Raw genomic sequence first — 17,875 nt, forward strand, 5'->3', positions numbered from 1 at the left:
TGTTTTAAAACTGTTATTCTTTCACAAACTAATCATTAAACAAATTGGTTGTCAAACGTGGAATAATAATTTCCACAAATTAACATGATATTAAGAAAGCTTAAAACAGAAATAAGTGAAGGAAATAAAAAATATAATTTAAAATCTAAATATAAAATGTAAATAGATATAAACTTAATGTTTGGAAATAATAAAACTTTATGAAACGACTTGGATATTAATTTATACAACCTGTTAAAAAAGGAGAACTACACATATATCTAGATATAGATATAAAACAATTATATTTTAGTAGTGTATTTTTAGAAGTAATATAATTCAATAAATGAAACAATCTAATTGTTATCTGCGCGTTAATGGATGGAATGGTTAAATACAATCTTTATCAGAAACATGTACTATACACAAAAATGTTTCTCGTTACGATAAGCTTCATAGCTAACGGCACTAAAACTTCGGTTTGGATACTTGTTATGGGTAAAACATAATAACGTCGTTATGTAAATTTGTGTTATAACAACAAAACAAATGTTGATATTTATTACAAGGATAAATTTCTGACAGTTTATAAACATTTCAGTACGTTGTAGTCGAGTTTTATTATGTTTTATTTTAACCTTTGTAATCTTTATTTGTCATGCAGCCCAACTAATTTTTAAATTTGACGAAGTGTAATAAATCACCGTAAAAAACAAATATTTATGCCACGTTTTGAAGTGCTAATAATATAATAAATATCTTACCCACAGAAGAAAAGAAAGACAGTTAACAATGTCAAACAGATATAAAAGTCACTTTTAAAAGAGAAATAATGATAAAAATAATTTTTTTTAACATTTATTTTAAATTTATTGTTTGTTTTGTGGTATCTTATTGGTTTAAAGAAAAACGTGTCACTGGATTTAAATTATTTTTGGGTTGGTTGTTAAAAACACAGTTATACAATAGACTTTCAGTTGTGTGTCCATAAGCGATTTAAGCTTCTAGTCTTTTGTGTAAATCACAGATAAGCAAATACAAAATAAAAACAACACGTTTTAAACATGTTGGTTACGTCTTCTTCTCTCATGCCCAATAGTGGCCCATCGGTTATTGTGTGTAGAATCACCCTACTTGAAATCTGGTTACGATACCAGTAGTGAACAGATCAGTGATTGCCCAATGTGTAGTTTTGTGCCTAATTAAAAAAAAAAATGAATATCACCTTTCTCTTTCTCATGAAAATATGTGAACTAACTTGTTTTAATATGATCATATTTAATACAATCTTCATCAATACTTAATGATGTAGAGATAATTTAACACAAATATGATCATATTTAATACAATCTTCATCAATACTTAATGATGTAGAGAAAATTTAACACAAATATGATCATATTTAATACAATCTTTATCAATACTTAATGATGTAGAGATAATTTAACACTTCGACAAATTTTTGAATTTATTAAATCAGGAAAAATAGTGAAAAAGATATACAAATAAAAACATACAAAACAATATGTGAATAAAAACACCATGATAAGTGATACAGTATGGTTCTAATCAAGATCGACGGGAACATATGCTTCGATACATACGATACGATATCAAGTTGTTGTGGTCGTTAACTGGCATGTATCACTCTAAACACGATTAGATAATGGCCGTGATGACTGATTGTCCTCTGGGAGATCATTCAAGAAGCTGCACACGAAACGCTGAATTATCTTGAAAGTTTCACACGGCACAAAGGTTTACAAGAATTGTCTCAATAAATAGAGGTAGTTGAGAAAGAGAAAGCTAATTGTTACTACTGTGACGCACGTAACAGTTTAAAGTAAACGGAGTTGTTAGTTGTGTAGAATTAACCAGAAGATAGAAAAGGCTGGTAAGTTATTTCTTCGTCCACAATCAAGTAACTACTCATGTAAGACAACGTTAAAATTTAGTGTTGAAGAGTAATAATACTAGTATGTTCCCTAAACACATATGTGAAATGTAACAACACTGATTGTAGTAGAATATAAATATAGAAGTTTTGTTCCTGTTTCAAAGAAAGTAAATCACTTGTGGTTTCACCATATATAGTTCATTTCAAGGTATGAAATTACTAACATTTTTTTGCTACGTATACGTAATTTTATGAAACTGACCACACGTATTTTACTTCAGCGAACAGAACTGAGTTGTTTTTTTCTGTTTATTTAAGTCGTATCTTTCACTTGTAACACGTACTTTTTAAAATGTCTATCTAGACAAGAAGAAGCAAGTTCTACTTTACCATTAAAGAACAGTGACAGCTTAAAAGTTATTGTACTAAGAGATAAGTAAGTTTTAAAAAAAATTCTTGTTAAGATATATATTTTTATTATTATTGTATGAAAAGTGTAATCACGTTCATTTTATTTTCAAATAGGTGAAACAAAACCGACGACAGCTGTTGTACATGTGTCGTTACTTGTAGCTGTGAAAATGGAAAGATGAAATGCGTCTGTAACTGTAAGGATGACACATCTCAATGTTGTACAGAAGCTAAAGAGGGGAAAAACAAATGTACAGTTACTGTCGTTTGTGAATGCGGAGATGCACGTTGTAGTCCAGACTGTAAGAAGGAGTCATGTCAGGATTGTGTAGAAACCAGAAAGAAGAACAGCTGTGTTTGTACCGTTACCTGTTGGTGTGAAAACGGAAAGATGAAATGTGTTTGTAACTGCAAGGGTAACACTTCTCAGTGTTGTGAAGAAGGTAAGAAGAGAAAGGATAAATGTACTGTTACTTGTCAGTGTTGAGAAAGGAAGGATTGATCCTATATTACTAAACTTTCAATGTTCGTGAATTGTTTGAGTGAGAAACACGTAAATTGATGGTACGGATTAATAAGCGATATTAATTTTATGATGACATAAGTAAATTAAATGTGTAACGTTAACGTAAATATTTTTCAAATATTTTGCTGTATGAGAGACGGCTAGTAGTTTATCTCACTGGATAGTGATGAAAGTATATTGGTTCTCTTTATAATTTGATAAATATAAATCTTTAAAAATATATATAATAATTAATGGTTTAACGATTATTTATATATTTTGCAAGATAAATCAAACATAATTAAAATATTAATGTTAACGTGTTAGTTACTTTAATATATACGTTGTAATTTAAAACGTAATCCTTCAGTACTATTGGATTTTTATTTTGTCAAATCTTTAAAAAAACAGGTGTTCGTGACTGAAAAATCGCTATAAGTAACTATAGAAAATGTTAAGAATATAATATTACGATATTGAATTATTAAAACAAAGATGATACGAAAATTTTTGATAGAGGTTTTATCAAATCAGCAATAACCTTATTTTGATAATATCAGAATATGGAGTTCAATCCTTACGACGGTAAGTTTTGGTATACTTGTATGCAGCTTTACGTCTAAACAAAAGTGATTATTTTAATCCCCGAACCACTGCGACAAAGCTGCCCCAAGCTTTTTATCCGTTCCTACTGATCTTCTTGAGGGATTCGGTGCACTTCAGGATCTTCTTTATTTGTGGTCCAATGAAGACACAAGCTTTGACCTCAAACAGCTTAGGTATGAAGTCTCGAAGGTACTTGGATGCTGCAGACTCCTCATCAAGAGCTGTGACAAATTGCTTCATAAGACCCATTTTTATGTACAATGGTAGCTAGTTCTGTAACATTTAAACTGATAACAATGGAGTTACATGTATTTTATAATGTGTTAAATAGTAGCTGTTATTAGAGCTGAATCAAGATATTTTACAACTTGTAGACCGTTATTTACATTATATGCAACGAAGATTATTAACACATTAGAGAATTTAGGGTTCGTCAAGAACACCAGGTTCTAATTCCTCTATGCGAAATAGATTCGTCATAGGCTGCACTCTGGGTGGGAAAGCACCATTTCTACTTCAAACTATCGATCGTATCTCACGACAAAACATAGCATCAGAAACTATTTACTTACTTATTACTATAGATTTCTATCTTGCTTTTGTTATTGTTCTAATGTAATTACTTTAGTTAGCAAAGTAACAAAAGTATATAACGTGATATAGTTCTGATGCTATAACTCACTTGAGAATTTGGTGCCGTCAATAATATTTTTAATATTCTACAAATAACAATGCTCAAGTAATAAAAATTAACTAGCGGTTGTTCCTGGACATATTTCTTCATTATTTACTTTGAAAATAAATTATGTCCACTGTCGGCATGACACCGTTTGTCAGGTAATAAAAACCAGCGTGACATTAAAATTAGGCCTACAAATAATCTTTAAAAGGTAATGATATTCAAAAATTAAAATTAATTTTAACTCAATTTTTACGTCAAGGGATAAATACGCATAACCATTTGTTAGTTAACCTCACATAGCCATCCATTAATTTTGAACACATTTTTTCCTAATTATTTAAGGAATACTTTTATTTTGTACATTTAATCTTTAAAAGGTGTATTTTTGACAAGAAGAAGCAGCTTATGCGAATCAGGATTGGTGGCATCTGATAACACGAGTTTCAAAACTATTAAAAGACATGAGTAACAAATATATAAGTAATTTTTTTAAATTAAGCAGAGTTTTTTATTGTATGTAAAATGTAACTGAAGTTTATTTTCATATAGGTGAGTCAAAGAAAGACGACAGCTGTTGTACATGTGTCGTTACTTGTCGCTGTGAAAATGGAAAGATGAAATGCGTCTGTAACTGTAATGATGACACTTCTCAATGTTGTACAGAAGCTAAAGAGGGGAAAAACAAATGTACAGTTACTGTTGTTTGTGAATGCGGAGATACACGTTGTAGTCCAGACTGTAAGAAGGAGTCATGCGAGGATTGTGTAGAAATCAGAAAGAAGAACAGCTGCGTTTGTACCGTTACCTGTTGCTGTGAAAACGGAAAGATGAAATGTGTTTGTAACTGCAAGTGTTGTAAAGACGGAAAGGATAAATGTACTGTCACTTGTGAGTGTTAAAGATAAAAGGACTGATCCCATACTACTGAAATTTTAATGATCTTGAATTATTTGACTGAAACTCGTAAATTGATGGCATGGATTAACAGCAAAAGGAAATTAATTTGATGATGATATACGTAACTTGAATGTATAACAATATATGTATTTTTCATATATATCACTGTATTCTCTAGAGACGGTTAGTACTATATCAAACTGATTATGAATTAATCTATATGGGTTCTCTTTTTAATTTGATAAATGTCATTATATAAAGTTAAAATGTTTAATTGATGATCGATACATCAAACATAGTGATGTCAAAATGTTAATTGGTTTTATAATGTTTTTTTCAATTTAATCTTTGGACCATCAACAGACTGCCACAATCAGATATGTGAACGTGTAATCAATATAAGAAGCTATGGTGTATTTTAAGAATACCATTTGGTAAACTTCAATTAATAAAATAGACTGCATGAAACTCTTGTACAAACATTTTTTGGTCTGCAGTAGTCTTCATCTTATAACATCAGAATGTGGAGTTCTATTCTAACGTTACTAAGTTCTGATAGGCTAGCGTGTAGATTCGGGCCTTTGAAAAACACCACGGTTTCTTTGTATAACAATTCTTTTTTGATCATCACAGAGTAATCTGAAATTAGGTGTAAAATATCTAAACTGTGAAGTTGATAATTGATAGTTATTTGTTATCGTTTGTCTTTTAATTTGTTTTGAATCTCGCGCAAATGTTCATCAGGGCTGTCTGCGTTAGCCATTTCTAATTTAACAGTCAAAAACTAGATAGAAGGCAGCTAGTCATCCTCAATTATCGCAAACGTTTGTGGTACAGTTTGACTTGTTATATTATGTTCGTAATTCTGCTTTTATCCAGTAGCTCATCTGCTCTCACATTATAACTGTTATCCAGGAGGAGGTTAACAGTTGAACTTTTCTTACCAATAAACTGGTTCGTGTCAGACAGATATCTTTACATATCTTAAAAATAAACTAATATACCTGTAACATTAATACTGTACTTTTACTTACAATACAACTTTTACTAGCCCCAATATGTTTAAAGCTGAACACAAGAGCTAAACCAAACCAATGTGATGTCGTACTGAGTAAAATTTGATAACTGACCAACACTATCAGAGAAAAGAGGTCATGAGTCAATGCTGTCCTTTGTACTGGGTAAGCAAGGAGGCACACATATCCAACCCACATATGTATATACCAAGAAGTGAATTTTCAGACAAGTATCTTAGTTTATAACTGAAAAGGGATTTTAAGACATAAAATACAATGTACAGGTATCCTGGCTTTTAACTTTAAAAGCAGAAACAACGATATTAAATATATTTCATAATTTGTTAACTACAAGTTATTAAAACTGAATCAAGATATTTTACAACAACTTGTAGACAGTTATTTACATTACATGAAACGATGATTATTAACACGTTGTAATTTGTTGACTTCACACTTACTAATTATAAAATAAACTGTAACAATAAGATACCATAGTATTTAATATTCTATAATTACCTTATTAAATTAGCAGGTACTTACGTTCACGAGAAACATCATTACGTAAAGATGACTATAGGTTAGAGCTATAGTCTGGATAACGTTTCTTAGTTTTAGGCCTATACAATATGTTACGGAATTTGAACTTAATGCAAACTTAATAGAAACATTAATTCTGATTTAAACCGACTGATCTACTAATCTGTTCTGCAACATCTCCGAAAGAGACGTAATATTGAATATATTATTGAATATCGTTTTTTGAAAATAAATAAACTATATTAGAAATTTTAATAACACCATCTGCTAATCGTTATTTCCCGATTATATTTCTTATGATTTCATCCACACTTATTTAGTTTGAGGAGACAACTTTCATCATACTAAACGGATTTTTATATGTTTGGCCTGAAGTTCTTGATTGTATAAAGCTTCACAGTGGTCTGCGGACTTACAACACTAAAAACCGGTTTTCGATACCCCTGGTAGGCAGAACACAGATAGCCCATTGTGTAGCTTTGTGCTTAATTCAAAACAACAAAACTACCTTGATTACAAAGGTTCATCGTACAGTTTGATATTACTATGTTTCCATAAGATGTGAGGAATAAAACTCTTATAAATAATAAACTGACATATTTCATAAAACGTTTTAAAATATTATACATCCTTTCTGCCTTACAATCTGCTTACGCAGTAAAGACAGTGTCACGTTGAAATAAGGTCAAGAAAAATCATTGAAAGGACACACTATTCATAGATTCTAATTACACACCCGTTAATTTTAATTTAATGTTCACGTAAAGCTAAGAAAGGCCTAACTACATTTTGCCGTTCGTATTTTAACTTACATCCTATATTTCGGATAACTGATAACAGGAAAGAGATATCACCAAAACCATCATATTCATGCTTGACCGAATAGTTGGATTTTATCGTGATGTTTATAACTCACCAACAACTGTAAAATCTTTCATGGACATGAACCATGAATTTTCTATTTAATTTTGACTCACTAATCACATAAGGCTTGATTCTTGGATTTAATGAAGGTTTTAATTTCTTGTGGCGTTTGTATTTTATAACAAAAAATGAGTACAACAAACTTGTGATTAGTTCAAAGTTCCACAATTACCACTTTATATTTTAAGAATTCCAAATTTATTAAGTAATTTTTGAACTGGTATGGTCAAGTACCAAAGATCGCAGTTAAGATAAAGTTGCCGATTAACTCTTTCGCTGCCATCTTCGACGGTAGTCGATTTTAAAGTCGAATTTTCATAGTGTTTTCTGTGTTCAATAGAAAGCAGGACTTTACGGGTAAATGTAAAGTTTCCACTTGATATTTATTTATATATTTATGAGCCTGATCACGTGAATAGTATTTTATTCGTAAGAAGAAAAAGTGAAGAATTTTGTGAATATATTTCAAGAAGACTTCGTACAGGACTTTATGATACACTGTAGTTCAAATTTTGGAAATAATTCAAGATTCGGAGTATGTTATGGGTGTGGAAGCTCAGAAGGAGACTCGGAAGACAGTGGTGAAAAATGCAGACAGAACACACTAAGCAACTTGTAAGCAACTAATGGAATAGGTATAGTTAAAACCAGAGAGTGAGTGGTCCCACTACCAGGGGAAGGTCAGTGAAATCACATGGAAAACCGCCTTCAATTACTAGTTTATATTAAAAAATTCGAAATTTATATGATAACTATTGAAGTGGTATTATGTAGAACCAAGATATACAGCTGGTAGACACATATCTAGTCATTGTTAGAGACAAAAATTGAAAGTAACAAATATATAATAATAATCTAGATCCTTATGTGTATAGCACCATAGATAGTGCAGGATTTAGAAGTTCGAGGGGGAAAGATTCGACGATGATTTTTACTTCTGTAATATTGATAAATGTTACAACTCCCTGAACATGAACACTATTATTATTTACGCAAGAGGAATACATTTCGTTCAATCCTCAATCCAACATGGCCAGGTGGTTAAAATACTCGACATTTAATTTGAGGGTCGCGGGTTCGAATCCTCGCCACACCAACTATGTTCGCCCTTTCAGCCGTAGGGGCATTATAAAGTGACGCTCAATCGCACTATTCTTTGGTAAAAGAGCAGCCCAAGAGTTGACGGTGGGTGTTGATGATTAGCTGCTTTGCGTCTAGTCTTACGCTACAAAATTAGGGACAGCTAGCGCAGATAGCTTTCGTGCGCATTGCTCGAAATTGAAAACAAAAAACTTTTAAAAAGGCATTCAGTTGAGAGTATAGTTTATGAGTTGGGTATGAATTATTGAAAAGTATTGAGAATGATGTGAATCTTTGGAAACAGTTTTTTGCTTGTGAACTCCTGAGAAACATTAAATGGTGTGGACTGCTGAAAACTTTCAGTTGTATGTCGAATATCGATTATTGTGGTTAATAGAAAAAGTAACTTAACCATTCTGTTTTGATTAATAAATGTCTTTATTCAGGAACTTTCAAATTTATGGTTAAAACATGATTTATGGTAATTTTAACCATTAACTTTTGATGGGATAATATTGATTATAGTTTTCTAATTGAACGTGACTGTGGTGCATTTGAATTTCTTCCAATTTGCAGCTTGAATGATTAAATCATTTAACGTAATATCTGCAAGGTGTCTGTATCGCAGTTTTGTTTCTATACTAACTTAAAAGAATGGATATTAGTAATACAGACCAATAGGAAACAATAGGAAAAGTTATACAAAAAATCTCTCATACAAAATCTCTCACATTGTTTCCTAGGCGTACTTTACAAGAATTGTACAAATTTGTAACTGAAATTACCATATTTTCCTAACACAATAATAAGTGGTAACATTGAAATTAGGACATAAAATATAATCATAAAAGACTAGAGTGTAGGTTTAAATCGTCTTTAATCCGAAACTGTTAAAATAATATTAAGGACTGTATTACATTTAAATAACACCAAGAATAATCATTGAAAGTTTATATTATTCAAGGGTTCTAATTACACACGTATTATTTTAAATAGGAAAGATCTAACTACGTATAGCCGTTCATAACTTAACTGCCATCCTAAATTTTAAGCTAACTGATTAGAGGGAAGACAAATCAGCAACACCAACAAACTTTTTTTAAAGAGTTGTGGGATTTCGTATTCGTTGTTGTACTTCATTTACAGCTATAAAGGTCGTTCTTGAACCACGAATCTTCTGATTTAGTGTTGTCACAGAGATTATGTGGCCTTATATTTCGTCCTGGGTACTTTAATGATTTCTTTGTTTTTATTTTTGTAAAAATCCTTCAGGTGAACTAACGGATTAGAGAACAGGATTATTAACTCACCATCCTGTCTTTGTTCTTGTATGATTGAATAGTAGTTTTTTTACTGTCACCTCTGTACTGCACCTGTGTCCATAAAATGTGTAACACATTGTCCGCATTAGAGGGTCACAAATTACAAAATTTAGGAATTAATTCTCGAGAACTATGACTAATGCGGCCTCGTATTTTGACTTTCGTTAATTTTTGGACAAATACTTTATAGTTAATATAAATGATTAAAAGGTAATGTTTAAACTATAAAATATTGAGTTATGATTATTGTTTATTAGATGTTTTTTATTTGATATGAAATAGAGGGAATAATAAATTTGTAGATTGTCATTCAATTCAGGATAACCTTAATTGTATAGGATAAACTTACGGCACTTTTATAGCACTTGAGGTGATTGGTAGCATGACATTAAATAAAAAGAAAATTCAGAATATATACATGATACTGTTGGCTGAATTAAAAATGTCATAGTTTATCAAATTTGTGAAAGTCCAGAATGTGACAACTAGATATTTACAACAATTTTGAACTATTTATTTTTATTCAGTGTCTTAAAACTTTTATTCTTTCACAAACTAATGTTTAAGCAAATTGGTTTTCAAACGTGGAATAATAATTTCCACAAATTAATATGATATTAAGAAAGCTTAAAATAGAAATAAGTGAAGGAAATAAAAATATAATTTAAAATTTAAATATTAGAGGGTCACAAATTACAAAATCTAGGAATTAGTTCGGACACACGAGAACTATGACTAATGCGGTCTCGTATTTTGACTTTCGTTAATTTTTGGTTTAGTTTTGTTTATTTCTCCTTACTAGTTAAACCTGAATCGAGATCCATATATTTCTAATTAGTTTAAATCCTAAAATATTATTTAATGTTTGAAATATAATCTAGATTTGCAATGTAATTGCTGATTTGATGGGATCGAGTACTAAAGATCACAGATAGCAAAAATTTGCCCAGTCATAGTTAGAAACAAATAAACAAAGGGGTCATATTAAATCTTTATATATTTTACTGAGTCATCATTTAATGGAGAAATACTTTTCATTTAATCTAAATTATTATAAGGTAATGTTTAAACTATATACGATATTGACTTATGATTCTTGTGTTTGAGATTTATTGTTGTAATTTTACTCACTTGATTTGTAGTGGAGAGAATAATAAATGTTTAGGTTATCGTATAATTTAGCATAACTTTATCTGTATAGAATAAGTTTATGGTACTTTTAAAGGATTGAGTTGATGGGGAGTTTATCACTGTATATATAAACATTCACAATAGATACATAGTTCGCAGATAAAAAGAAAAAAATAGTTAACACTGGTAAGATTTAGAAGTTAGTTTTAAAACAGAAAAAATAATAAAAATATAATTTACAAACATTTATTTTAAATTTATTATTTGTTTGTTTTGTGATATTTTGCTCATTTAAAGAAAGGTCTGTCACCAGATTAAAACTATTTTTGGTTTGTTGTTGAAAACATAATTATATAATAGGCTTTTTGTGGCGTGTTTACCTTTTTGGTGCAGTTTGCATTTCAAGAAAATAAGATGAGTGAAACAAACTTGTGGTTAGTTCAAATTTACACAATTACCAGTTTATGCTAAAAAGTTTGAAATTTAAGTGTTGTTGAATGTGTAAGTTAAGTAACAAAGTTTACGGCTGATATAAACTTATCTAGTCATTTTTAGATGTGAAAAGAGAAGGTAATACAATTTGCTATAAAAAATCTCGTTGCTTTGATCTATAACGTTGTCGATGGTATCATTTTTAGAATTTGTAGGAGAAAGGTTCGATGACAATTCTTTTGTTTCTGTAGAATGGATAAATGCCACAATTCTCTATTTTACTACACTTTTCAATGTTACAGAAGAGGATGTTTTGTTTCTGAATTTCGCGCAAAGCTACACGAGGGCTCTCTGTGCTAGCCGTCCTTAATTTAGCATGGTAAGGTTAGAGGAAAGGCACCTACTCATCACCACCCACCGCCAACTCTTGGGCTACTCTTTCACTACCGAATAGTGGGATTGACAGTAACATTTTAACGCTCCCACGGCTGAAAGAGCTGGCATGGATGGTGCTACCGGAATTCGAACACGCGACATTCGGATTACGAGTCGAACGACTTAACACGCTTGGCCATGCTGGGCTACAGAAGAGGAACATAACCTGTTCGATATGATATCTGTATAGCATTTTTGTTTCTTTGTTTCACGTAATGGAAAAGTTGAATATTAGAAGCTTTATAAATACTGTTCTTACCTTGACTCCTTTTATTGTCTGTTATTTTGGACGTGTATATACACATATATATATGTCACCAGCAGTAGGTTAATGACTGTTCAATTGGGCCATTACATAAAATCACAAAACTTTTGTGATGTATATTTATTTCCTGTTTTTCTTGTAAATGTAAATTCTTCAACTTTTACTAAAGTGCTGAAAGTTTTATTATTTATTTCTCAATAAAGAACTTTATAAAACTGATAAAGAGAACATTTTACACAGAGAGAAATTTTAACTCTTTGGGAATTGGTTTAAATATTTTAATGTAGTCTTTTAGAATTTTCCGGTAAAGGCAATCGATGGATAATAATGTAGAGCTGAAGGCTTAGAGGCCATGGTATTAACGTACTCTCCTATTCTTGGACTATTCTTTGCTTGAAGAATACTTTTTACTGTCACCTTTGTACTTTGTCCATAAAATGTGTAGCACATTTACTGCATTAAACTGTTACAAGCCACGAAATCTCAGATTTAGTCTGAACACACGAGAACTATGTCTAATGCAGCCCTATATTTTGACTTTCCTGAATATTTTTGTATAGTATTGTTTATTTCACCTCACTAGTTAAATCAGAGACAAGAGCCATATATTTCTAAACTAGTTTAAATCCTAAAAATATTTTTTAATGTTTGAGATATATTCTAGATTTGCAAAGTCACTGTTGAATTGATGGGGTCAAGTACTAAAGATTGCAGATAAAGAAAATCTGCTTAGTTAAATAAACAAAGGTGTGATATTAAATCTTCATACATTTAGCTGAGTCACCATTTACTGGACAAATACTTTATAGTTAATATAAATCATTAAAAGGTAATGTTTAAACTATAAAATACTGAGTTATGATTATTGTTTATTAGGTGTTTTTTAGCTTGGATTGCAATTAAGGGAATAATAAATTTGTAGATTGTTATTCAATTCAGGATAACCTTAATTGTATAGGATAAACTTACGGTACTTTTATAGCACTTGAGGTGGTTGGTAGCATGACATTAAATAAAAAGAAAATTCAGAATATATACATGATACTGTTGGCTGAACTAAAAATGTCATAGTTTATCAAATTTGTGAAAGTCCAGAGTGTGACAACTAGATATCTACAACAATTTTGAACTATTTATTTTTATTCAGTGTCTTAAAACTGTTATTCTTTCACAAACTAATGTTTAAGCAAATTGGTTTTCAAACGTGGAATAATAATTTCCTCAAATTAACATGATATTAAGAAAGCTTAAAATAGAAATGAGTGAAGGAAATACAAATATAATTTAAAATTTAAATATCAAATATATAATGTTTGAAATTAAGAAAACTTTATGAAACGACTTGGATATTAATTTATATATCCTCTTACAAAAGGAGAACTACATATATATCTAGAATAGATTACAAACAATTATATTTTAGTAGTGTATTTCAAGAGGTAATATAATTCAATGAATGAAACAATCTAATTGTTATCTGTACGTTACTGGATGGAATGGTTAAATACAATCTCTATCAGAAACATGTACTATACACAAAAATGTTTCTCGTTACGATAAGCTTCATAGCTAACGGCACTAAAACTTCGGTTTGGATACATGTGATGGATAAAACACAATAACGTCTTTATGTAAATTTGTGTTAATAACAACAAAACAAATGTTGATATTTATTACGAGGATAAATTCCATTTTAGTACGTTGTAGTCGAGTTTTATTATGTTTTGTTTTAATCTTTGTAATCTTTATTTGTTATAGAGCCCAACTAATTTTTAAATTTGACGAAGTGTCAGAAAATTAGCGTAAAAAACAAATATTTATGCCAGGTTTTGAAGTGCTAGTAATTTAATAAATATCTTACTTCAGAGACCTTTCAAACTTTTTTTTTTTGATTTAGGTGCTTTACTCTCTACCGAAAGAGCCAAAACGTGCTTTAGTTTGGGTGTATTGAGAAAGTTTTCAATGCTAGAAATTACTCTCATGAAGTTTCGCACAGGAACTTCTTTACAAGTATCAGAAATTGCCGAGTTTACGAAATGGGCACTACATAGGGTACAATTGTGAATTTATCAGTTATCTGTCTCTGGACACCATTGAATTCACTACTCATAGAAGTAGCACTTTCGTACCCTTGTTCTCGCAGGTAAGCCAAGTTAATACCATATTTTGTCAGATTGGTTATGATAAAACCAGCCATGTTTCTGTCTGTCACATCACAACCAGGTATAAATTGTAAAACATCTTCTCTTATTGCAACAGAGTTGGCATTGGCATGCAAATATCTAACACACAGCAAAAACTGTTCAAAACCTTAAATATCTATTGTTTCATCAGATAATATTGAGTAACACTTTGCAGCATTACCCTGTTGACTAAAGCATCAAGAACATGAGTATTACAGGCGTAGATGATTTCATTTTGAATTTAGGAACTCAGATACGTAGCATTTCTCTTTGTACTAAAAAATTCCCATAGTTACTGATGGGCTCCTCATCAGTTTTACCAAGAAACAATGGACCAGAATCATATTTTCCCCTCAAAGCTAAACCTTGTCTCCCACACAGCAATACAGTACCAATAATAAGCATTAAATATTGCCGTTTCTATTCAATTTCTTGTGTTTAAGACCTGTAGAAGATTGTTAGCTTTGTTGCTGCTGTCTTGGTAATACTATTTCAATTCATGTGCATTGAAGTATTAAACAGCCTTCTTCCAGTTTGTTCCAATGTCTGACTTTCAACACCAGCACCATCAGGAGCAAAAAGACAGAAATACATGCAGAAAGAACCCTTTGCATGTTGACTGTAGAATAGCCATTTCCACTGTGAAAACCAACGATGCAGAGTGTTTGCATGATTTTTAATACAAATTAATTTTATGAGGAGTCGACTTACCTGTTTACCAATGCTGACATCATCAGAAATGAAATTTTCAATGTCTCAGACTGGACCTGAAGTGGTAGTGGTAGCATTGGCCAAGGTGATGACTCTGACAATTCAGTTGACAATTCTGATTCAACCTGATTGGGTGCAGCAGATTGATCAGGTTCAGCCTCATGAATGTGTTTAAAGAACCCATGCAGTGTCTTTTGCTTTTTCAGGCTTGACAACATGTTTGTCAACATCTCATTCACAGTACTATTGGCGCCATCTATAATGAACGATTCACTATAGATGGCGCCAAAGGCACTAGGTTAGTGCCATGGTTCTGCCAGCCCGCCACGGTGCCACCCACTGTTTAGTGGTGAAGTTAATTCTTGAAATCCAGGAAATCTGAACATACACTGTCCATGATATTTGAATACAAATTTTAGACACTATACATATATTTGCACTCTCCTGAGTGAAAATATATTTTATATGTCGATGACAGGAGTGTAGGCCTACTTTGCTGGGCCTGATAACTTTAAGTTATATATTATATATATATAGGCCTATATATATTTATTTATGATTAAAAATGTGCCATTCTGAAATTTGCTAAATAGGTTATCTCAGAATGCATAATTTAGGGTTTTCTTTTACGTTTTTATTAAAAAATTTCCCTGGGAGGACAGCCACACGATCTCCCTAGCATGGCTTCACGCCTGCGGCGGTTGCGTCAAGCTTTCAAACTATCCCTCCTCAATGGCCATTTCTGGTTATGCCCCTGTCCAAAGATAAGTCTCATTGATTTGTTTTCTTTGTTATAATTTAATTGTTGAAACAATTCGCTTTGTTTTAAGCTATTAAGAATCATCCAGTTGAGAGAGTAACTTATGAGTTGGGTATGAATTATTGAAAAGTATTAAGATGGATGTCAGTTACCGAAAACTTTTAATTTATTGTGAATTCCTAAACACCATTCAACTGGGTGAGAAGTTTTGAAAAGGTTTCTGTTCATTTTCAAGTTTGTAGTTATATATGTCTTGTTTCAAGAATTACTAAGTCTTAGGTTACTCATTAAACTTTAGAGATAATTTCAGAAATATCTGGATTTTATTTTTAATATGATAATATTGATTTAATTAAAGGTGAATATTATATTGTAATTAAGAATGGTGCTTTTGCACATCTTTTAATTTTAAGTTTGAAAGTCTGTGTCAATCAGTGCATTCTTAGAATGATATACACTGCTGGCCAAAATAATAAGGCCAATGAACATAAAGACAAAATATGCATTTGCACTGTTAGACTGAACCACTTATTTCAGTGGGGATTCGAAATATTAAAATAAGAAAAGGGAAAATAAAAATAAAAAACTTTTTCAGCATTTAATATGGAAAATGTTAAAACTATGAAATTATTGTAAATACTAGCTGGTCAAAAGTTTGAGACCATACCAAAAAGAACTCCTAAACAGGGTAGAAATGCCCAACAAAAGGTCTCAGTAGTGAGTTGCACAGCCGTCATTGCGAATAACTTCAAACATTCGCTTTGGCATGGTCGATATGAGTTTGCAGAAGGCTGGCTGGAATGTTATTCCAAAATGACTTCACGAAGATCATGCACTGTTTGGAATTGATGTCTATTTCTATAGACTTCCCATGCCATCCATCCTTAAACATTTTCAAATTGGTTCAATTCGGGCGAAGACGCTGGATGGTCCAAAAGAATCACGTTAATCGCCACGAGAATGTCCTTTGTCATGCGGCATTGTTGATTGCAGCTTTGTCCTGCTGAAAGATTCAGTCATTTTTATTCAAGCGATGGCCTACATTCAATAAGGATGCTCTCTCCAACATGCCCATGTAGCCAGCTGCTGTTGGACACCCCAGTATAGCCTGAAGCTCCATTGTTCCATGAAAGGAGAAAGCACCCCAGATCATGATGGATCCTCCTTATCGCGCCAGTAACATTGGAAGCCATCTGGACTATCCAGGTTGAATATTTTCTCATCAGAGAACTAAACTTTCGTCCACTTTTCTACGTCCCATGTTTGGTGCTTCTCAACAAAGTTTAACCAAGCCGTTTTGTGGTGTGTAAGGAGGCGTGGCCTTTAAAGACGTTTACTGTTTTTAAAGCTTTTCACTCGTAGATGGCGTCTTATTGTTCTTGAGCTGCAGTCTACGTGCGTAAGAGCCTTAATCTGGTTCGACTATCGCCTGGCGTCTTGCTGGACAATCCATCGAATCCTCCTGCTTAACTACGGCTAAATATCCTTGGACCGACTTCTTGAAATTCTCATTTCGTATAACTCAGGGTCTTTTAAGAAATTTGCAACAGCGGTTTTCCTACACCCAATTTTACCAAGGATGGCACGTTCAGAGAAAGAGAAACCTTGCTCTTACAGCTCGAAAATTCTACCGCGTTCAAATTCTGTCAGCTTTTCAGCTTTTCCCATGTTTTTACCCAATGTAACACAGGAGATGTCAGTGGGAGATGTTGACAACGCTAATGTTTGAACAAAAATAACAAAATTATCATACATGTTTAGTCTGGACACACGAAAACTGTGTCTAATGCGATTTTTTTAGTTTTGTTTTGTTTATATCACCTTACTCGTCAAATCCAAGACGAAAGCCATAAATATCTAACCAGTTGAAATCCTAAAAATATTATTTAATGTATGAAATATATTCTAGATTTGAAAAGTCATTGTTGAATTGATAGGGTCAAGTACTAAAGATTGCAGATAGCGAAAATCTGCTTAGTCATAGTTAGAAACAAATAAACAAAGGTGTGATATTAAATCTTTATATATTTTGCTGAGTCAACATTTAATGGAGAAATACTTTAATGTTAATCTAAATAATTAAAAGGTAATGGTTAAAC

At 31.7% G+C, this 17,875-nt stretch overlaps 1 protein-coding gene across 1 annotated transcript; it reads left to right on the forward strand.

Annotated features, from left to right (window-relative positions):
• The first annotated feature begins 2,406 nt into the window (after positions 1–2,406).
• Positions 2,407–5,461, forward strand: LOC143251218 (uncharacterized). Its single transcript, XM_076502663.1, has 2 exons — positions 2,407–2,730; positions 4,630–5,461. Exons 1-2 carry the CDS (start codon positions 2,466–2,468, stop codon positions 4,977–4,979), a joined length of 615 nt encoding a protein of 204 aa, XP_076358778.1. The 5' UTR covers positions 2,407–2,465; the 3' UTR covers positions 4,980–5,461.
• The last annotated feature ends 12,414 nt before the right edge of the window (positions 5,462–17,875 follow it).

This window comes from Tachypleus tridentatus, chromosome 5 (genome assembly GCF_004210375.1).
Source record: "Tachypleus tridentatus isolate NWPU-2018 chromosome 5, ASM421037v1, whole genome shotgun sequence".
NCBI classification, from domain to species: Eukaryota; Metazoa; Arthropoda; class Merostomata; order Xiphosura; family Limulidae; genus Tachypleus; species Tachypleus tridentatus.